The sequence below is a fragment of the Oryx dammah genome, unplaced genomic scaffold, assembly GCF_014754425.2.
Source record: "Oryx dammah isolate SB20612 unplaced genomic scaffold, SCBI_Odam_1.1 HiC_scaffold_15, whole genome shotgun sequence".
In the NCBI taxonomy this organism is placed as follows: Eukaryota; Metazoa; Chordata; class Mammalia; order Artiodactyla; family Bovidae; genus Oryx; species Oryx dammah.
This window is the reverse complement of record NW_024070199.1, coordinates 21,678,471-21,701,513: the sequence shown is the minus strand read 5'-3', so window position 1 is coordinate 21,701,513 and position 23,043 is coordinate 21,678,471. Positions and strand designations below refer to the sequence as shown.

The 23,043-nt window shown below is 37.0% G+C and overlaps 1 protein-coding gene across 1 annotated transcript in view; it reads left to right on the top strand.

Moving 5' to 3' along the window:
• Nucleotides 1–22,580, top strand: part of ANO5 (anoctamin 5) — a 98,912-nt gene extending 76,332 nt beyond the window's left edge. Inside the window, exons 18-22 of the mRNA XM_040255648.1 lie at nt 9,537–9,667; nt 11,980–12,185; nt 13,832–14,010; nt 15,590–15,695; nt 20,474–22,580. Coding sequence (XP_040111582.1) covers nt 9,537–9,667; nt 11,980–12,185; nt 13,832–14,010; nt 15,590–15,695; nt 20,474–20,704 — 853 coding nt within the window. The 3' untranslated portion in view covers nt 20,705–22,580. The remainder of the gene's footprint in view (nt 1–9,536; nt 9,668–11,979; nt 12,186–13,831; nt 14,011–15,589; nt 15,696–20,473) is intronic.
• The last annotated feature ends 463 nt before the right edge of the window (nt 22,581–23,043 follow it).

Below are 23,043 nucleotides of genomic sequence, written 5' to 3'. Positions count from 1 at the left end.
CAAAGTCATGTCTCTGCTTTTTAATATGCTGTCTAGGTTGGTCATAACTTTTCTTCCAAGGAGTAAGCGTCTTTTAATGTCATGGCTGCAGTCACCATCTGCAGTGATTTTGGAGCCCCCCAAAATAAAGTCTGACACTGTTTCCACTGTTTCTTCATCTATTTCCCATGAAGTGATGGGACCAGATGCCATGATCTTTGTTGTCTGAATGTTGAGCTTTAAGCCAACTTTTTCACCTCTTTCACTTTCATCAAGAGGCTCTTTAGTTCTTCATTTTCTGCCATAAGAGTGGTGTCATCTGCATATCTGAGGTTTATTGTAATGTGCCATAAAATAGTCTGGGACAGCTAGTGCTGAAAAAGCTTGGACTCCTTGATGGGTTTCAGGAAAGCATTTTCAAAGTCTGGGTGACCTCAGGGGTGGTCATAGGATATGTGATCAACTTGTGATTGGTTGATGGTGAGGTAACAGGGCAATGTCACAGGGGTAAACATTATAAATCCTAAGGCTATAGGAATCCTGGGGGTATATGCTTATAGTCATCAAGTAGTTAACATCTTCCATTTGGTGGAGGTTTTCATATCTGTAAAACAACTCAGGAAATGTGCCTCAGATAATATTATCTAATTCCTTCAAAGAGGAGCTAAAGCAGACGATATGGGGAGGAGTCTGTCCCAGGAAGGCTCCACAGGGTCCTGCTCAGTTATACATTTAGGCGTGAAAATCGGTTATGAATTAAATGCTGGCACATGAAGGCATTGTTTAAAAAAAAAGAAGAAAGAAAGCAAACCAAAATGACAGTTGTAAGATGAAAATTCCCATGGATAAAAAGAGAGAATTATAAGCCTATAATATTGCCAGGCTCCGAGTTAGGAAATGACACTTTTGGGGTATTGACACCTATAGGATGAACCAGACTAAAAGTGGAGCATTTAAGACAGGGGACTAGTCAGTTTAACAGTACTTACATCCAGAGGCTGGGTTTATTCTTACTCATGAAAGATGATTGAAAGCCCCCTCCCACTCTGCTCTCACCCACCCCAACAGTTTCACAATACTCCTGGGGTCTATTTCATGTGCCGACAAAGGAAGAACGTAGATGTTATCCTTTCAATCAGTATTTGATATACCGCATCCCTAATATTGCCACAGAGAAATAATGCCAAACAAATGCCAAGTTGTTATGTTAAATCCTAGCTCTAGATTGAGAACCAGGAGGGCAGAATGGAGTTAAACCCCTAAACCAAACAAGAGGAAAATTAATATTGGCAGAGAGGAAAGGAGACAGACAGGGCAGTAGAAGAAAAGAGAAACAAGTAAATTTAAGCCTACAAACCAAAATTTGAAAAGTTAAATGAGATTTAATGCTACAAAGGTCACTAACAAAATCAGTTGTTAGAAAGTGAACTTCCTCCAGGTGGAAGATTCTGACAAAGTCTAAAAACATAGAAGGAGGTGATATTGTCAATAAAAAGGATCAGGAAATACTTAAATATAGATATAAATAAGAAAAGTGAATATCAAAAAGAATCAATTATTAATATATATAAGTGAAAAATCATACTTTAAAGAGTACAATAGATGGGATCCATTACAGACTGGACACAATTGAAGAGTAAATTAGTGAATTGGAAAACAGTACTGAGAAATTCCCACATTGTACAGTGGAACAGAGAGACAACGAGGTTAAAAAAATTAAAGTGGCAGGGGGGCTATATAAAGTGGCTTCCACATTAATATGCTAGTAGTTTCAGGGGGAGAAATGAATGAATAGTGGAAGAAAAAATTCTTTGAATAGGTAGTTGCTGAAAATTTTCTGAAATGCATAAAAGCATAAGTTCCAGAAATGAAAACGAATCCAAAGTATGAAGCAAGATAATTTAAATTCAAAATTGGATATGTTATGGTCAATACATAGAACATCAGAGATAAAAGCATCTTAAAATCTTTCAGAAGAAAAAGGAATGCTATATTCAACAGATTTCTTACTAATAACATTATACACAAAAGTATTCTCAAGATTCTTAGTGAAAAATAAGTTCACCTTAGATTTCTAGAAGCATTTTAATTATTACATAAAGTACAGGTGAAATAAAGAGATTTTTAGACATGAAAAAAAATAAGAGTTTACATTCATAGACCCTCATTGGAAGGACTACTGAGAGAAGAAATGAAGTATGGAATGGAAGAAACAGTGTCAGTACAGTGATCGGTAGTTCAGAAAAATTAAGCCCTTTGATACAAATGTTAAAAATGTGCAAAATTTGTATGCTGTAAAACCACAAATCCTGTTGAAAAAAATTACATCTGTGTGACTGGAGAGGATTATTGTGTTGATGGATTGGAAGATTCAGCTTAGTAAAGATGCCAATTATCCCCCAAATTAATAAATAGATCTGTTACTCCAATCAAAATATCAGCAGGATTTTAGTAGATATAGAGAAGCGTATGCTCAAATTTATATTGAAGGCAAATGAACTAGAATGATTAGAGCAAATTTGATAAAGAAGAATAAAGTTGGAGAAATTAACACTATTCAATATCTCTCAGTCGTGTCCAACTCTTTGCGACCCCATGGACTGTAGCACTCCAGGCTTCACTGTCCATGGTTTTAAGACTTAACTATAAAACCATATTCCTGGAGAAGCAACCCACTCGAGTACTCTTGCCTGGAGAATCCCATGGAGGGAGGAGCCTGGTAGGCTACAGTTCATGGGGTCGAAAAGAGTCGGACACGACTGAGCAACTTCACTTTCACTTTATCAAACCATGTTAATCAGCTCAGGACTGGTGAAGGGATAGACATATAAACCAAGTGGAACAGAGACTGAAGAAATGAATCCACACAAATATAGCTATTTTACTTTTGACAGAGGTTCAGAAACAATTCATTAAAGAAAACTCCTTTTTCAATAGCTAGTGCTAGAACATGGAGAAGGAAATGGCAAGCCACTCCAGTGTTCTTGCCTGGAGAATCCCAGGGATGGGGGAGCCTGGTGGGCTGCCATCTGTGGGGTCGCACAGAGTCGGACACGACTGAAGCGACTTAGCAGCAGCAGCAGCAGCAGTGCTAGAACAACGGCATCCATATGCAAAATAACAGAAGTCCATGTACTCTGACTCTTCATTCAAAAATTAACTCAAAAGGATCATAGATGATATAACCATTTTTTCTTTTTTGGAAAAAGCAGGGAAGTGATTACAGAATTCAAGATAATGGTTACTAATAGGTAATTAAGGGGTTTGTAATTAGAATGGAGCACATAGACGTGCTTCTGTGATTCCTGAAAAAATTCTTTCTTGAATTGGTTGGTCTCCTTTCCTTTGTGACTCCAGTTACATGCATGCCCATCTTGTTGGTATTGTCTCAAAAATCTCAGGAGTTCTCTTCCCTTTTTATCATTCCTTTTGTTCTTTGTATTTCAGTTCTGATATAAGCAGCATAGAAGTGTTCCTTTTAATTAACAAATTTGACACGATGCTTTTATATTGCTTATTTGTTGATTTTTTTCCAGTTTGGAGAGTATAAATAATATCTCATTTTGCTCTTATTTTGCATTTCCTCAATTAATAACGTGAATAAGTCTTTTGACCATACAAATGAGATGCTGTTCATGTTGTTTAATCATTTTTCTCCTTGTCTGTTTATATTTTTTCTAATAGATTTATAGGAATACTCTATAACTTTGGTTACTGTGTTTTTGTTTGCTTGCTTTTTGGTTATATGTGCTGCAAGTACTTTATCCCAGCACAAGTTTTTCTAATAGTATCTTTAATCAGTTTCTCATCTTCAGTACTATATACATTTTGGACCAGATATCCGTTTGCTGTTGGAAGCTCCCTTTGCATTGTAAGATGTTTAGAGCAGCATCCTAGAACTCTACCGACTAGATTCCAGTAGCCCACCTTTTCCCCAGTTATGACAACCAGATACTTCAAATAATGCCCCATGTGGGCTAAATCACTTCCAGTCTGGAACCACTTCTGTAGATGGACAAAAGTCCATACTTTTAATATAGTAGAGTTTTTATCAACTCTTTCTTTAATGGTTTAGCTTTTTTTTTTTTTTGGTGATTCTAAGTATTCACTTTATTTATTTTTTTAAATATAAATTTATTTATTTTAATTGGAGGTTAATTACTTTACAATATTGTATTGGTTTTGCCATACATCAACGTGAATCTGCCACAGGTATACACGTGTTCCCCATCCTGAACCCCTCTCCCTCCTCCCTCCCCGTACCATCCCTCTGGGTCATCCCAGTGCACCAGCCCCAAGCATCCAGTATCATGCATCGAACCTGGACTGGCTATTCGTTTCATATTTGATATTATACATGTTTCAATGTCATTCTCCCAAATCATCCCACCCTCGCCTTCTCCCAAATCATCCTACCCTCGCCTTTTCCCACAGAGTCCAAAAGACTGTTCTATACATCTGTGTCTCTTTTGCTGTCTCACATACAGGGTTATTGTTACCATCTTTCTAAATTCCATATATATGTGTTAGTATACTGGATTGGTGTTTTTCTTTCTGGCTTGCTTCACTCTGTATAATCGGCTCCAGTTTCATCCACCTCATTAGAACTGATTCAGATGTATTCTTTTTAATGGCTGAGTAATACCCCATTGTGTATATGTACCACAGCTTTCTTATCCATTCATCTGCTGATGGACATCTAGGTTGCTTCCATGTCCTGGCTATTATAAACAGTGCTGCGATGAACATTGGGGTACACGTGTCTCTTTCAATTCTGGTTTCCCCGGTGTGTATGCCCAGCAGTGGGATTGCTGGGTCATAAGGCAGTTCTATTTGCAGTTTTTTAAGGAATCTCCACACTGTTCTCCATAGTGGCTGTACTAGTTTCCATTCCCACCAACAGTGTAAGAGGGTTCCCTTTTCTCCACACCCTCTCCAGCATTTATTGCTTGTAGACTTTTGGATAGTAGCCATTCTGACTGGCGTGAAATGGTACCTCATTGTGGTTTTGATTTGCATTTCTCTGATAATGAGTGATGTTGAGCATCTTTTCATGTGTTTGTTAGCCATCTGTATGTCTTCTTTGGAGAAATGTCTATTTAGTTCTTTGGCCCATTTTCTGATTGGGTCATTTATTTTTCTGGAATTGAGCTGCAGGAGTTGCTTGTATATTTTTGAGATTTAGCATTTTTAACATCTTGTTCAATACATCCTTTCTTACCTCAAGATCAAAAACCAATTGTCATGTACTTATATTTAAATATTTTTAATATTGTAACATTACTATTGCCTTTCTCTTTAAAATTCTTAATATACTATGGAAGGGATTTTCATGTTTGCTATAAAGGCCCAATTTCATTTCTTACACACATAATTTCATGTTGCCATTTATTGAAAGTCCCTTTTCCCCACTATCTATGATCTGCAACACTGTTTATACCAAACAGCAAATGCAAGGTTATACAGCCTCCATTCTGTTCTTATTACCAAATTCAGAGTTAAATTGAAGAAAGTGGGGAAAACCACTAGACCATTCAGGTATGACCTAAATCAAATCCCTTATGATTATCCACTGGAAGTGAGAAATAGATTTAAGGGCCTAGATTTGATAGATAGAGTGCCTGATGAACTATGGAATAAATTTCGTGACATTGTGCAGGAGACAGGGATCAAGACCGTCCCCATGGAAAAGAAATGCAAAAAGGGAAAATGGCTGTCTGGGGAGGCCTTACAAATAGCTGTGAAGAGAAGAGAGGCGAAAAGCAAAGGAGAAAAGGAAAGATATAGGCATCTAAATGCAGAGTTCCAAGGAATAGCAAGAAGAAATAAGAAAGCCCTCTTCAGTGGTCAATGCAAAGAAATAGAGGAAAACAACAGATTGGGAAAGACTAGAGATCTCTTCAAGAAAATTAGAGATACCAAGGGAATATTTCATGCAAAGATGGGCTCGATAAAGGACAGAAATGGTCTGGACCTAACAGAAGCAGAAGATATTAAGAAGAGGTGGCAAGAATACACAGAAGAACTGTACAAAAAAGATCTTCACGACCCAGATAATCATGATGGTGTGATCACTAATCTAGACCCAGACATCCTGGAATGTGAAGTCAAGTGGGCCTTAGAAAGCATCACTACGAACAAAGCTAGTGGAGGTGATAGAATTCCAATTGAGCTGTTTCAAATCCTGGAAGATGATGCTGTGAAAGTGCTGCACTCAATATGCCAGCAAATTTGGAAAACTCAGCAGTGGCCACAGGACTGGAAAAGGTCAGTTTTCATTCCAATCCCAAAGAAAGGCAATGCCAAAGAATGTTCAAACTACCGCACAATTGCACTCATGTCACATGCTAGTAAAGTAATGCTCAAAATTCTCCAAGCCAGGCTTCAGCAATACATGAACCGTGAACTCCCTGATGTTCAAGCTGGTTTTAGAAAAGGCAGAGGAACCAGAGACCAAATTGCCAACATCCACTGGATCATAGAAAAAGCAAGAGAGTTGCAGAAAAACATCTATTTCTGCTTTATTGTCTATGCCAAAGGCTTTGACTGTGTGGATCACAATCAACTGTGGAAAATTCTGAAAGAGATGGGAATACCAGACCACCTGACCTGCCTCTAGAGAAATCTGTATGCAGGCCAGGAAGCAACAGTTAGAACTGGACATGGAACAACAGACTGGTTCCAAATAGGAAAAGGAGTGCGTCAAGGCTGAATATTGTCACCCTGCTTATTTAACTTCCATGCAGAATACATCATGAGAAACGCTGGACTGGAAGAAACACAAGCTGGAATCAAGATTGCTGGGAGAAATATCAATAACCTCAGATATGCAGATGACACCACCCTTATGGCAGAAAGTGAAGAGGAACTCAAAAGCCTCTTGATGAAAGTGAAAGAGGAGAGTGAAAAAGTTGGCCTAAAGCTCAACATTCAGAAAACGAAGATCAGGGCATCCGGTCCCATCACTTCATGGGAAATATATGGGGAAACAGTGGAAACAGTGTCAGACTTTATTTTTTGGTGCTCCAGAATTACTGCAGATGGTGACTGCAGCCATGAAATTAAAAGACACTTACTCCTTGGAAGAAAAGTTATGACCAACCTAGATAGTATATTCAAAAGCAGAGACATTCCTCTGCCGACTAAGGTCCGTCTAGTCAAGGCTATGGTTTTTCCTGTGGTCATGTATGGATGTGAGAGTTGAACTGTGAAGAAGGCTGAGCACCGAAGAATTGAAGCTTTTGAACTGTGGTGTTGGAGAAGACTCTTGAGAGTCCCTTGGACTGCAAGGAGATCCAACCAGTCCATTCTGAAGGAGATTAGCCCTGGGATTTCTTTGGAAGGAATGATGCTAAAGCTGAAACTCCAGTACTTTGGCCATCTCATGTGAAGAGTTGACTCATTGGAAAAGACTCTGATGCTGAGAGGGATTGGGGGCAGGAGGAGAAGGGGACCACAGAGGATGAGATGGCTGGATGGCATCACTGACTTGATGGACGTGAGTCTGAGTGAACTCTGGGAGTTGGTGATGGACAGGGAGCCCTGGTGTGCTGCGATTCATGGGGTGGCAAAGAGTCGGACACGACTGAGCGACTGAACTGAACTGAACACCAATACCACGGGGCTTCCTTTGTGGCTCAGTGGTAAAGAATCCACCTGCAGTGCAGGAGCCCCAGGAGACACAGGTTCAGTCCCTGGGTCGGGAAAATCCCCCGAGGAGGGCATGGCACCCCACTCCAGTACTCTTGCCTGGAGAATCCCATAGACGGAGGAGCCTGGCGGGCTACAGTCCATAGGGTTGCAAAGAGTCAGACACCACTGAGTGACTGAGCACCAGGCACCCCAGTACTACACTCCCTTAGTTAAGACAGCTTTATAATTAGCTCTTCATATATGGTGGAGCCAGTTACTTATTTTCTTATCTATGGAAACATCTTCACTCTCCTTTGTCTTTCATCTTTCTGTGTAAATTTTAGAAACATCTTGGCAGAATTCACATGGAAAGTATTTGGGGGTTTTGATTGGAATTACATTTCAGTTGTTTCAGTAAAAACATTTGACATTTTATTATGCTGGGTCTTTTTATTCACGAACATTTATTTTGAACATTAATGACTTTAAATACCTAAACTTCGGCATACAGGTCTTATAAATCTCTGGTCAAATCCATTTCTAGATACTTTTAATTGTAAATGGTACCTTTTAAAAATTATATTTTCAAAAAAAAATTATATTTTCTACTATGTTTTGTGGATGTATTGCTAATTGCTGCTGCTAAGTCGCTTCCGTCGTGTCCGACTCTGTGCGACCCCATAGATGGCAGCCCACCAGGCTCCCCCACCCCTGGGATTCTCAAGGCAAGAACACTGGAGTGGGTTGCCATTTCCTTCTCCAATGTATGAAAGTGAAAAGTGAAAGGGAAATCGCTCAGTTGTGTCCGACTCTTGGCGACCCCATGGACTGCAGCCTTCCAGGCTCCTCCATCCATGGGATTTTCCAGGCAAGAGTACTGGAGTGGGGTGCCATTGCCTTCTAGGAATGCAATATATTGATAAACTCTTATTATTTGTAATAATTTTTATCTATCTTCATTTGAGTTTTCTAGGCAAGCAGTCCACATTACTGCTTGTAATCATAGATTTCTCTTTCATTTCCAGTTCTTTTGACTTTTTCTTTTTCATTTTATTGTTTGGCTAAGATCTCCAATAAAGTCTTGAATGTGATCATATACGCTCTTATTTTGATCTTCATTCTAAGGGAATTCTGCTAATTTTTCCCTATTAAGAATTATGTTTAGCCCAGGATTTTGGTAGATGCTTTTGGTCAGACTGAGGCAATTTTCTTCTTGTCCTTCTTTTCTATCATAAATAGGTTTTAATAGGTAGTCAAAATACATCAAATGCATTTTCCTACATTAGTCACCATGATTTTATAATTTTCTCCTTAAATGTGTTAATATGATCTCTTACATGGATTGAGTTTTTAATTTTGAAAAAGTCTTTTCTTAAGTAATCAAATATATCATGATATATTAAATTATATATATAATATATATATTCTGTATATATTTGTACATAGAATTGAGTTAGGTAATATCTTATTTAGGATTATTATATTTATTATCATGTGTTAGATAAACTTCTGTATTCCCTTGTCATACATTTTCTATTGTAACCCATTTCTCATTCTCCCAAGTGGCCTTAGTATCACAACATTGTTAAGGTTAGTGAATTAAATATATAAAAACAGTCCTGTGGTGACCTCCCCTCCATGTGCTCTTTAAAGAACTGTCTCTGAGTAAATACATTACCCTGCAGAGGCAGGGTTGTCTTACTTTCTTAATCATCCAAATAAAGATCTTTCGCCCTTAGCAAGTAGATGTGAACAGAACACTAGATTTTGACTTGGGCTTTAGTTGCAGTCATGTCTGTCTCTACTTGTTCTGTGATCTAAACTTACTTGCCCTCCCTCACCTCCATTTTTTAGATCTAATACTCTGACTCTCTGACCCCTTTCTCTTAATTCCTATTTCATGTTTACTTTATCACTTCCAACAGCTTGGTTCTGAATTGGTGGAGACGCCGAAAAGCCCGAACCAACTCTGAAAAGCTATACAGTCGATGGGAGCAGGATCATGACCTTGAAACTTTTGGTTCTCTTGAGTTATTCTATGAGTATTTGGAAACAGGTAATTTTCAACCTCTGCCTTGAAACATGAAAGAAGCTGAGTAAATTAAGTGTTTTTCATCTAATATTTCTTCCTACCTTGCACATAGTAGGTGTTCAATAAATCATTGGATAGTGAATGAAGAGATTGGTGGCTAAATATGGAAAAAAATTGGCTCAGTATTTCTATTTTCCCCAAATATAATGCAGGATGAAATTTAGTTTCAAAACAGCAATCTCAGAGATATTTTTCCTATCAATTTAATGTTAATATTGTTGAACAAAATAAAGTAAGGATCACTTTTTAATACTTGTCTCAAAATAGTTTAAATAGCTTTCTGCTTTTTTTTTTTTTTTTTTTGCCTTGGTGATTGTTCATAGAGGGAATACAATGAAAAACATTACTAGAGTCTGACATACATTTAGTGTGTATCCTTTTTTCAGGCTGAAAAGAATGAAGCTAAAAGTAGATATGCAAGGGAAACCCAAACTGGACATAAGAAATGCATAAAATATTCTAAGGATTGAAGAGAGGTTGGGGTGAAATTTTAAGAGAGAGAACCCCAGGACTCATTGTGGAATCTACTCAGCGTGTTTCCTCTCAAATGACCTTCTCTGCTGTTTTGGTGAAATTAAAGAGGATAGTTTTCCCACCTAATTTTCATGGCCCATAAAAGTCATGGTAGAATAAATGAGATGACCTGAATTTGTTACCGATTCTCCACTGAAATATGTACATATGATACCTGAATTAAAATAGGTATATTTGGGCAAATAGGAAGATGTCTACAGTTATAAAACTAGGCAGTCCTTGATTTGTGGAGTCATAAGGCTCTAATTTTTAAATAATTGTGTATGTTTCAAGTGAATTTTTGCGTAAATGTGTCAGAGGTTATAACTGAAAGTAAAAGATGAAATCAGTGTTTCATAACAAGATTAATTATCGAGATACAACTAAGAATTAATTTATTCTGGTTGTTTTACATACTGTATCTCTAATCTTAAAACATTCTACAGAACAGTCATTATTCACTGCATTTTATTTGAAAGACTACTGAAGCTTGGAGAAGTTATTTGCCATGGACCATAGAGATTATAAGTAATAGAGATAGAGATTTGAACCTAGAAATTCAAGCTGTTTCTGCATAATACCTCACCTTCATTTTCTGTTTCTTGGTTCAGTAGAGAAGTTAGGAAGGAGGCAGTTTGTTCTCTTGGATTAGTAGATGAAAAGACTGATGCTAATCAGAAAGTATTATGAGAAATGCTGAAATCCAAAAACATTCAAGATCTATCTAAAAATAGAGGACTAGTGGAAGATTCCTTTTTCTTTTTTCCTACGATGGAAAGCCATCTTTGTCTCATTGTTTTTTGGTTCTCTCCTGTGGGAAGTACAGTCTGCCAGCTACGTGGATTCTTTTACCCCAAGCACTGATGGAAACAAGAGAAGAAACATAGAGAAATAAGCCAGCTTATATAGGTGTTAAGCCTTAGTGAGGAAAGAGAGTAAAACATACTTAGAAAGATGTCAAGATAGTACAGAGGATTGGGACCTTAAAAAATACCTCATTCTAGGATATCTGTATTTCCTTTGCCCACATGCAACTTATATATATATTTCTGATGTTTATGTGGTTCATTTTCTGATTTATTCTCAAATATCTTGTTTATACTACCTTCTCCTCTGTTAGCATTTTCAAATCTTAAAAAATGCATTCATTCATAAGGCTTATAGTTGAATACTTTCATATACTCAGATCATACAAATGAGTCAGTAATTATTTCTGATCTTAAAAAGTACATAGGTTAGCAAAATAGAAAGCTTGATTACCCCACAGATGTGCCAATACCAATATAAATACTAGACTGCGGCTGCTGCTGCTAAGTTGCATCAGTCGTGTCTGACTCTGTCTGACCCCACAGCCGGCAGCCAACCAGGCACCTCCATCCACAGGATTCTCCAGGCAAGAGCACTGGAGTGGGTTGCCATAGCAGACCTAAACATAGGCCATAATAATAAAAGACTGTGTTTTACGAATAAGGAGACTATCTTCTCTAATAAGAATAGGTGCTTTCTTCAGACAAGCAGATCTTAAAAGAAAGAGCAGGGATAGAACTGAGCTGTGCATGACTAATTTCTCCATCCTATTCTAGCAAGCAATGAGTCACTGTGCTTCCTCTAGGAAAGGGGAAGAAGGCAGATGGAAGGAGGCCTGGAGTGTTTTGCTGGTGTAGATCCCTTCAAAATGAAGGAAGTGACAGGAGTCAGGCCAACCGTTCCCCCTTTTTCCCTCCACAATGATGAGTTTGTGAATTTCTCTTTTATCCCCGCAGTTATCCAGTTTGGATTTGTTACACTATTTGTGGCCTCTTTTCCTTTGGCCCCTCTTCTTGCGCTCTTGAATAACATAATAGAGATTCGAGTGGATGCCTGGAAGCTTACGACTCAGTACAGGAGACCTGTAGCTGCTAAGGCTCATAGCATAGGTGTTTGGCAAGACATTCTTTACGGAATGGCTGTCCTTTCTGTTGCAACTAATGTAAGTAGACCTATTTCAATGGAAACTGTACCTGATGATTTTTTTTTTCTTGGGGATAGGGAGATTGTGAATAATGTTTAACTCAGTATTTACATTGATTTCATCATGGTGACCTTCCTAAAGACAAAACATCCCTAAACTGTTATGTGCTAAACAACACAGACAAATCTGTGACATGCAAACTCTTAGAAATACAAGGAAAATTGTAAAAGCGTGCTTATTAAAATACCATGATACCCATGCCACGTGACAGAGTAGACAGATAATAAGTAGTGGTATAAAGAATGTAAGTAATACAATTAAAGCTTGATTATACATAAAGTTATGTAGTACAAATAGAATATATAACATCTACCTGTTATTTTTATGGAGCACTTATTTAAAATGGTAATAAAACTGAATTCCCCAAAGCTGAAATTTTACAATGCATATTCACATACAATAATGGTATAAAAAATGAATTTGATAAAAGATAGCAAAAAAAAATTTAGCCACTTAAGATTCATGCTTCCAAGAAAGCTTATTGTACAAAGAAGAAATAAAATTGAAATTACAAGGAGAACTTAATTAAAATGAAAACTCATATGAATCAGCTAAAACCATATTTATAAAAAGTGTATACCAATAAGTGCTTTTATTATTGAAAAGAAAGAAAGTATGAACTGAGCCTGTTATATGAAACTAAGAAAAGATGTAAAACTAATCAATAGAAAGTGGTAAAAAAGAAAGAATAAAGATATATGCAGAAATAATCTCATTAGAAAACAAAGAAAAGGTAATATAATTGCTAAATAAACCAAGAGTTGGTTCATTGAAAAGATAAACAAAATTCTGACAATCTCAAGAAAGAATTACAATGTACAGGTGAGAAAATTATAAAAATGCTATATATATATTTATTCTAATGCATTTTAAAATCTGTTTGAAATTGTCACTTTTTTAGAAAAGGAAACTGCCAAAATTTGCTTAGTAAGTGATATAAAACATGAAATGTACCAGTGGCTATAGGAGCAATATTAAAATATTTATAAAATCTATCACTAAAAATGTAGATGGCAGAGCAAAATGATTTTAAATTGACTCATCTTACCCAAAGGAAACATGACATTTACACTATTCCAGAGCTTAGGAAAAGATGGGAGAATAGCATTCCTGCAGAGTCAAATACTGAAATTAATTGCACTGAACTATGGGAAACTTACCAGTACATGGTCTGCTGTTTCTCCACCCTCATTCACTATACACCCCCCAACACACACAAACAAAGTCGGTCCTATCTTATGAAATTGATCCCGGCAAGTAAAATTTGGTTAAAGAGAGTAGAACTGTATTATGAAATAGTAAGAAATGTAAGAAATAGCAAGGTAAGATGGAAAGAGACATACAGGTATGGTGATTTTGGAAACAAATAGTGAGGTTAAATTTTCAATGTAACTCTTTCTAGCTGTGAAATCTTGTAACACTGATCATACAGCATAAATGAACTATTTTACGTTTTAGGTCAAAGACTCATATGTTAACATGATTAGTAATAGCATACTAGTAATTTTGCATCCTTAAGGCACAAAGATCTGAACGATACACAAATCAGACTTTCATACAACTGCGTTATTAGCTCATGGTTTTCCTCTTGCTTTGTCCTTTAGGCTATTATTGTTGCATTTACATCGGACATGGTTCCCCGTTTAGTTTACTACTATGCCTACTCAGTAAATGAAACTTGGCCTATGAGAGGGTATATCAATAACAGCCTGTCAGTATTCCTCATAGCCGATTTTCCAAGCAACACTGTACCTTCGGAAAAACGAGACTACAACACTTGCAGGTTTTCTCTTGTTTTCATTTTGCTTTTTAAATGTATTTCTTAAGTTCTCTGTTGTCTTCATGTCTTAACAAAAATTTACTTGGATAAAGTATAGCCATTCTAAAATTCACACATTGTGTGGTTCTGATTTGAAAAAAGTAGAATACTCAAAAGTAAGAGAATACTATCGGTAAAGATAATGTCACTTTTGAATTGTTTCTTATTTTCTAAATTTATTGGAAAAATTTTCTCCAACAAATGTCCCCTTGATTCAGGCTTTAATGTCTATAGATCACACAGCATGGTCATAGTATATGTGCATTCAACCTACTTGAATTTAACTATGTGTCCTCAAACAGAGAGAGGAAGAGAGAAAGAACAATATAGCTGGTTCATTAGCCATCCCATTTGAAAGGTTTCTTCGATGCAGGGAGTGTGAAATTGGATTTGTAAACCTGCTCTTTTCACACTCTGTGTCTCATGAACTGTGCGGATCTTTTTACTTTAGGATTTAAAGATCATTTATACATATACACACACACGTGTGTGTATATGTATGTGTGTGTATATATGTATATATATATGTATGTATACACACATACACACACACGTATATATGGTACATCAAAGCTTTTAAACTTAAACCTTAAACCAACTGCTTCATCTGGGATTCCAATAGAAACAGCAGTATCTGTTTTGTCTACCTGCAACACAGGTAGACAAAAATATTTTTAGATTCCATATTTTTTATTTATTTTTGGCTGCCCACGGGCTTTCTCCAGGTGCAGCAAGTGGGGCTTAGTCTCTAGTTATGGTGGGCTTCTCATTGCAGTGGCATCTCTTGTTGCAGAGCATGGGCTCCAGGCATGCTAGCTCAGTAGTTCTGGCACACAGGCTTAGCCTCCATGGGGCACATGGTATCCTCCCTCACCAGGCTTTGAATCTGTGTCCCCATTGACGAGGCAGACTCCCACCACTGGACCACTAGGGAAGTCCTATTCCGTATTTATATAGAGAAGAATCATAACAAGTGTCAGATTTCTTGATGCCATCACTTCCTAGCTGGACTGAATCTCTAAAGAACAACAATATCTAGACACATTATAGAAAAAAAAAATGAACTCACAAATTGAACACCAGGGAAACCCCTGAAAGATAATAAGTAACACGAAAACAATGCAACGTCATGTAAACCAAAAGAAAACAGAGTTTCAAGAACATGAGAATGGTCCACAGTGTCAAGTTCTGTTCTTCAGTTGGTGTCAGTGGAGTGATGGTAGAACTGAGTTGTTAAGGAATAGGAGGAAAGGGAATGAGATGAAAAGAGCAAATTAAGCTAACCCCTGAGAAACGTGTCTTCATGGCAAGAGAGAAGTTTCCCTTGTGCCTCCTGCTACATCTATACTATATATTAGTAGCATATGGCTATGATTGTTATCTGTATAGGAAAGATAAATGTTTGGTAGTAGCAGTTATTTTCCTTTGACTTGACTTTTGTAGTCAACTAAAAGGATCTCTTACAAGAAACAATATGAATTTATGCTAGGTCTCTTTGTTTGAAGTTGTAGCTTATTTTTTGCATTGACGTCCATTGTTTCAGATACAGAGATTACAGAAATCCTCCTGACAGTGAGGACAAATATGTTCATAATATTCAGTACTGGCACGTCCTTGCTGCCAAGATGACCTTCATCATAATCATGGAGGTAAGCCTTTCTTAACTTTCGGGCCAGTAAGTCTCTTCTCACCCTTCAGGCATATATTTCTAAGAGTATCTGTTGAGCAGAAAATTAGCATTATCTTACTAGAGTGTTTTGAAGGAAGTATTTGATGTCATAAAAAGTAAGTTAGGAATAGTTTAAGTACAGTGATTGCCTGTTATTCCTTGCTATTGTTGAAGATACCAAGGTCACAGAAAAGAAAAATTAAGACCTCTTCCCCTGAGGTCAGAGGACCCACCAATTTTACTGAACATCTATTATGTACCAGCTCCAGAAGCTATAATAATAACTTTCTACGTTCAGCCTTATTATTCAGCCTTGACAAATAAATCTGACAGTCAGCAAAATTAAGTAGTTGGTTTAAAGATAATCAGCTAATATTAAAGCTGAGTTTCAATGTCAGATGTCTCACTGCCAAACCTCCATTCTTCCCACTATAGTACATTTCCTTCCTTGTAGAATAGCTAGTATAATTATGGATATAAGATAAAAGAACCAATACAGAAAGGGTGTTTGACCAAGGTTTAAACCAAGGGCCACAAATCATAAGACATTAAGACCTATAAGGGAGAGATAGATAAACATAGGGCTTCCATGGTGGCTCAGTGGTAAAGAACCTGCCTGCAAATGCAGGAGAGGCAGGTTCGATCCTGCGTCAATCCTCTCCCGAGGAAGATCCTCGAGAGAAGTAAGTAACAACCCATCGAGTAGAAGTAGTAGCAACCCTTGGAGTGAGGAGTCTGGCAGGCTGCAGCCCATGAGATCACAAAAGAGTCGGACACGACTTAGCAACTAAACAACTAAGAAATATAAGGCACTTATTCACTTGATTGTTGTTGGTGGTGTTCCGTTGCTAAGTTGTGTCTGACTCTTTGTGACTCTTTGCCATCCCCATGGATGATAGCACAACAGGCTTCCCTGTCTTTCACTGTCTTCCAGAGTTTGCTCAAACACATGTCTATCATGTTGGTGATGCCAGGCAACCATTTCATCCTCTGTTGCCCCTTCTCCTCCTGCCTTCAATCTTTCCCAGCATTAGGTTCTTTTCAAATGAGTCAGCTCTTCACATTAGGTAGTGAAAGTATTGGAGCTTCAGTTTCAGTATCAGTCCTTCCAGTTAATATTCAGGAGTGATTTCCTTTAGGATTGACTGGTTTGATCTCCTTGCACTCCCATGGACTCTCAAGAGTCTTCTCCCAACACCACAATTCAAAGGCATCATTCTACGATGCTCAGCCTTCTTAATGGTTCAATTCTCATATCAGTACATGACTACTGGAAGTATCATAGCTTTGACTAATGGGACTTTTGTTGGCAAGGTGATATCTCTTCTTTTTAATATGCTGTCTAGGTTTGTCACAACTTTTCTTCCAAGGAGCAAGTGTCTTTTAATTTCCTGGCTGGAATCAACGTCTGCAGTTTTTGAAGCCCAGTCTGTCACTGTTTCCACTGTTCCCCACCCCCACCCCCCCATCTATTTGCCATGAAGTAATAGGACTGTATGCCATTATCTTAGTGTTTGTTGAATATTGAGTTTTAAGCCAGCTTTTTCACTCTCCTCTTGCACCTTAATCAAGAGGTTCTTTAGTTCCTCTTTGCTTTCTGTCATTAGGGTGGTGTCATCTGCATATCTAAGGTTATTGATATATCTCCTGGCTCTTGATTCCAGCTTGTGAGTCATTCAGCCTAGCATTTTCCATGATATACCCTGCATAGAAATTAAATAAGCAGGGTGACAATATATATACAGCCTTGATGTATTCCTTTTCCAATTTGAACCAGTCCATTGTCCCATGTCTGGTCCTAACGGTTGCTATTTGACCCGCATACAGGTTTCTCAGGAGGCAGGTAAGGTGGTCTGCTATTCCCATCTCTTTAAGAATTGTTTACAGTTCATTGTGATCCGCACAGTCAAAGGCTTTAACATAGTCAATGAAACAGAAGTAGATGTTTTTCTGGAATTCTCTTGCATATGGATGTTGGCAATTTGATCTTGGTTCCCCTGCCTTTTCTAAATCCAACTTGAACATCTGGAAGTTCTTGGTTAATATCCTGTTGAAGCCTAGCTTAAAGGATTTTGTGTATTACCTTACTAACGTGTAAAATGAGTGCAGTTGTGTGGTAGTTTGATCAGTCTTTGGCATTGCCCTTCTTTGGAATTGGAGTGAAAACTGACCTTTTCCAGTCTTGTGGCCACTGCTGAGTTTTCCAAATTTGCTGGCATATTGAGTGCAGCACTTTAACAGCATCATCTTTTAGGGTTTGAAATAGCTCAGCTAGAATTCCATCACCTTCACTAGCTTTGTTCATAGTGATGCTTCCTAAGTCCTGCTTGATTTCACACTCCAGGCTGTTTGGCTCCAGGTGTTCTCCGTTCACATACTGCTGAAGCCTAGCTTGAAGGATTTTGAGCATTAGTAAAGGCCAAAAATAGGCTAGATAAGTCTAAGGCAAGAAAACGCAAATTCCAATCAGTTTTTGTTTAATTTTATTTTTATTGAAGTTATGTATATAATTTAAATCTCTACCCCTCTCAGTTCTCTGCGAATCTGTCACTTTCATTCCCACATTTTCCATCAGTGTTTTAGATCACCTTTCAGCCTGGTAAATTACAAAATGAATTCTTTTGAATTTTTGTTCTTTGTTTATTTATGATTTTCATTACAGGTTCTGACTCACCATCATTCTGGGAGTTTAACTTCTCTTGTATTAAATACAGTATTTTCTTCAATCTATGTTTTCCCCATTCTCAGATTACTAGTTTATTTAGATGAAGCACATCTTTTATTAATTTTCTGAGGAAAATGGGCAGTTTTTGAGAACTTGAATATTAAAATTTCTTCTTATTCTCATAGATGGTTAATTGGTATAGTATTCAAGAGTAGAAGTCATTTTCCCTAAAAATTTTGAATCAACGTTAAATATTCCTGAAATTTTAAGACATTGCTCTATTTTCCATCAGCTTCCAGTGTTGCTATAAAGATACAATACCATTCTAATTTTCCAGTCTTTGTTTATGATCTGTTTATATATCAGTAAACTTTGAGGATTCTCTCACTAGACCTTCTTTCATGAAACTTCACCAGAAAGTCATGTGATATTGTCATATTCATTGTTTTGGACATTCACTAAACTCCTTGGATCTGCAAATGTTATTATCCTTTAAGTTGAGACAATTTGCTTGTATTATTTCTTTGATAATTTCCTTTTTTTCTCTGTCCTATGTTTCTGAGACTTTTCTTATTCAGATGTTAACAACTGTTTTGAAATTCTAATTATCATTTATTTTCTCTCTTATAAATAGTCCAGTTTGTGTCTTTGTCTTGTTATGCTACTGTTCTCTCATTCCCATGATTCTCTCTATATCCTCTTAGATATCCTAAATGGACAATAGATCCTATTCGTCCATTTCCATCTTACTCTTCCATGTTAGAGTCTTCCTTATGTATTTGGTTGTTCTTGGCAATCTGCTCGTATTTAAGAGTGAAACAATGATATCTGATCATGAGCTTTGTTTGCATACAAGAGGAAGATCATTTGGGGTTGGTTTCACTATAGGCTGAAAAAGGGGCCTTTTGATTTGAGACCTACAAAATTTTGATATCTATAATTCTAATTTCTCTGATTAGGTATATTTTCTAGAGGAAAAAAAAATCATTCAACCTCCTGCTTGTTGAGTTATTTCGTGGCTGTTTTGAGAGCCAAGAAGGGAAGGAGGAATTAGAGATCTCGTGATTTAGAATGCTGAACTTCACTGAGTGGTCCTATTTTCAGTATGATGCCACATCTTCATCTTCTGCCGTCTCTGCTGCCACTGAGTGCACAGCTTTCTGTTTTAATTTCTGCAGAAAATAAAGCACTCAGTTGCTGCCAGGCGGGGGTTGGAGAGAAGTAATACCCAAATGTTGATGAGAGAGAGGTTCTGAAAATTCATCTGCCCCTTATACAGATTTTTAAATAATCCTCTTATTTTTAACTCCACCCACACTATGAATTCACAGTCCTTAGCACAATCTTTCCTGAACTTTTTTGATGATTCAAGACAAAATTGGCTTTTGTCTTGGTTTCTACCATCACAGTATCATCAATTGCAAATTTAAGTGCCAGCTTTCTTCACTCTCCAGTCTGTTTTCACTGATTCCTCCCCTTTTTTTGTTTCTTTGTGAACAATACAATTTATTAATTTCTTTTACAAATATTTGATTAGGTTTTCAGGAGGAAGCATAGATGAAGAGTATATTCAATATCCCAGTTCAACTGGAATCTCTGTAATTACATATTTTAGTATATATTTCAGAGAAGGCAATGGCAACCCGTTCCAGTACTCTTGCCTGGAAAGTCCCATGGATGGAGGAGCCTGGTAGGCTGCAGTCCATGGGGTCGCTAAGAGTCGGCACGACTGAGCAACTTCCCTTTCACTTTTCACTTTCATGCATTGGAGAAGGAAATGGCAACCCACTCCAGTGTTCTTGCCTGGAGAATCCCAGGGACGGAGCCTGGTGGGCTGCCGTCTATGAGGTCGCACAGAGTCGGACACGACTGAAGCAACTTAGCAGCAGCAGCAGTAGCAGTATATATTTATTTATTTGCTTAATGTTGGATTTATAGGAAAGTTAAGACCAAGGACTAAATCTTCTTGCTTTCCCTTCTATCTACTGTGTCAAGCATAGTTTATTGAATTAATGGAATGATTTGTAAGGACATTTTGCTGAACATTTGATAGCTAAACAGTGTCTCTGATTTTCTTTTTTTGTTTCCTTTAGCATGTTGTGTTTTTAATTAAATTTTTCTTGGCCTGGATGATCCCTGATGTTCCAAAAGATGTTCTGGAAAGAGTCAAGCGAGAAAAGTTAATGACCATCAAGATTCTCCATGACTTTGAACTTAACAAACTAAAAGAGAACTTGAGGTTGAATTCTGCTTCTTCTACTGATTTTACCAAGCATTTTGCTATCCAGGAAAACAAAGCAAATCTGGCTGAATCAACAACCTAATTAACACAATGAGCAAGTGGTTGGTTGCCTATCTGGCTTCACAGTTTATCTGGATTTGGAGCCAGAAGCCAGAAGCCATGTGTCTTTTACCCTTTTCTTCTTCTTTTTTTTTTTTTTTTTTTTTTAAACTCAGAGTTTTTGTACACTTTTATGGAGGCCTTTGTACAGCTTCATGGAGGTTGGAAGAACACCTGTCTGCTTCACTGGCTGGACCCTCCCTAGATATTGTTTCTGGGATTCTATAAATGATTGTTAAATGTATGTGTGAAATCAGAATATTGGAAAATCATGGGATGTTGCAGTTTGGAATTAAACACTGGACGTAGGCTCTCCTATCACCTTCCAGTGAAGGTGCACATTTTCATGGTCTTCTTTTGGGTTGTGTTATATCTCTACCCTATCAGAGAAAGTACTGGCACAAAAAGAATAGAAGTGAAGGGGTCTACTGAGCCCTATCTCCTGCCATTTTAGACTATGCAGATGAAAAACCAAAATCAGATAAGATAGGAAAACTTACATATTAAAAATACTGGATAGATATCATGGCAGAGCTTTGTTCTGAAATCATCCTGAATAAGGTAAACTTCCATCAAAATTCCAGATAGTCCTTCCAGGTGAACACAAAATTGATTTTTCAAGAGACTGAACATTTGGATTTCAGCCAAGGACTAATTACTCAGTTTTTTAAATATAACACTTTGGTAGAAGTGGTTTTAAGACTGAATTGTCTTATCTGGGAAACAGCATGAAGAAGGTGTTTGTTAGACTGTTTCAGGTGTTTAAGTCAATGAAAGATACAGTGAAGTGATTATGTCTTCTTAGTAGTTTAAGAATGCAAGACAATGTATATTAACTTACTGACTTCAGTCTAAAAAATCGCTGAAATATTTTTAAAAACCATTTTTCTTCCACAATGCCTATTTTACATCATGAAGCGAATCTGAGCATTAACTATTCCTGTAAGTTAGGTACAAGTCATTTATGAAATTTTATCTCATTGTTTAAAGCAGTCTCAAGTCTTTTAATGGATTTACAAGTTTTTCTATTGATGCACTGCTGTACAATGTTCAGTGCCTTTGACCCACAAAATGTGGTTGTACTGTTGATTTGATGATGTAACATCTCAGATGTGAGCTTCTTTCAGAGAAATTGTTAGTTTAACATCAATCACAGAGTTAACACCAAATGTGGATCAACCAAGTAAGAATGCAGTGATGGATTTGACAGCTAAGTGAAAAAAAAAAGTATGTTCGTTGAATTACTTCTCTAATGCTTTAGCCTATGGCACAGGTACTCCAGTTCTTGTTCTTCTTTCTCTTAAAAATACTTACTATGTATTTTAAACACTATAGAGAGATGTTTAATTATACAACATTTGAATCTCTAGTTTCAAATTACACTTCAGTTTCAAAAGAATAGTGTTCTGTAATTGCCCACAAAACAAGAAACCATTTAAGATTTTGTTCAAAGTAGCATTTCATTATTTGATTCTAACAGTTTTTATAAAATTTCCAATATTAAGTATATGGAAGGTAATATTAACTAATGATCAGTATTAAGCATTCAGAACTGAAGATTATGAATTTTATAAAACCATGAGATGGTTACCCCAATATGGGCAGTAATTGGTCATCCAGTAGGTAGATTTTATGAGTATTTTTGCATAATTTTAAATGTTCTTATTATTGAAGAATGATTTCACTTATGGAAGAGATGTATTTTCCTGCTTGAGAGAACCAGTTAGTGATACTATGAAATTAGCCACAGATGCAATATCTCTGTCAAATCAAACTCTGTTATTGCAGTGTTGTACATTTTGTACAGCTCATATTGCTTCCTTCCTGGGTGCTAATAAAAATAAGGAAGAGCATGGAAATTGGCTTCTTGTATATAAGCTTTAATTATTATGGCTGAAGAGTGTTTGCAGAGCTAGGTTGTAAGATAAATAAAGACAAATTTAATTCACAAGGTTATCTGTAATACTGCAATCTGAAACCAACTCAAGTGTTGAGTTTCTAGGATGTACAGAGAAACTAGCAAGGGAGGAAGTAGTTTTTAAGGTAAGTAAATAGTTCCTATGAGGTAGATATTTTCCTTTTAAAATGTTTTGTACTCACCTTTCAGTTTTCTACCAAGAAATTTCTCACATTTTAAAAGGAAATACAAGTATTGGTCACTTTCCTAAAAAATAAACAAAATCCAAAGCCAAAAAATAAAATCTGATGCCACATCGGTTCTGATAGATTTGTCTTATCTGTCTCAAGTTGCAATAGGGGAGTCTGTTCTCCTCTTGAGTTGTGAGGGAGACATCAATGTTCCTCTTGTGTTGCAGCAGGGAG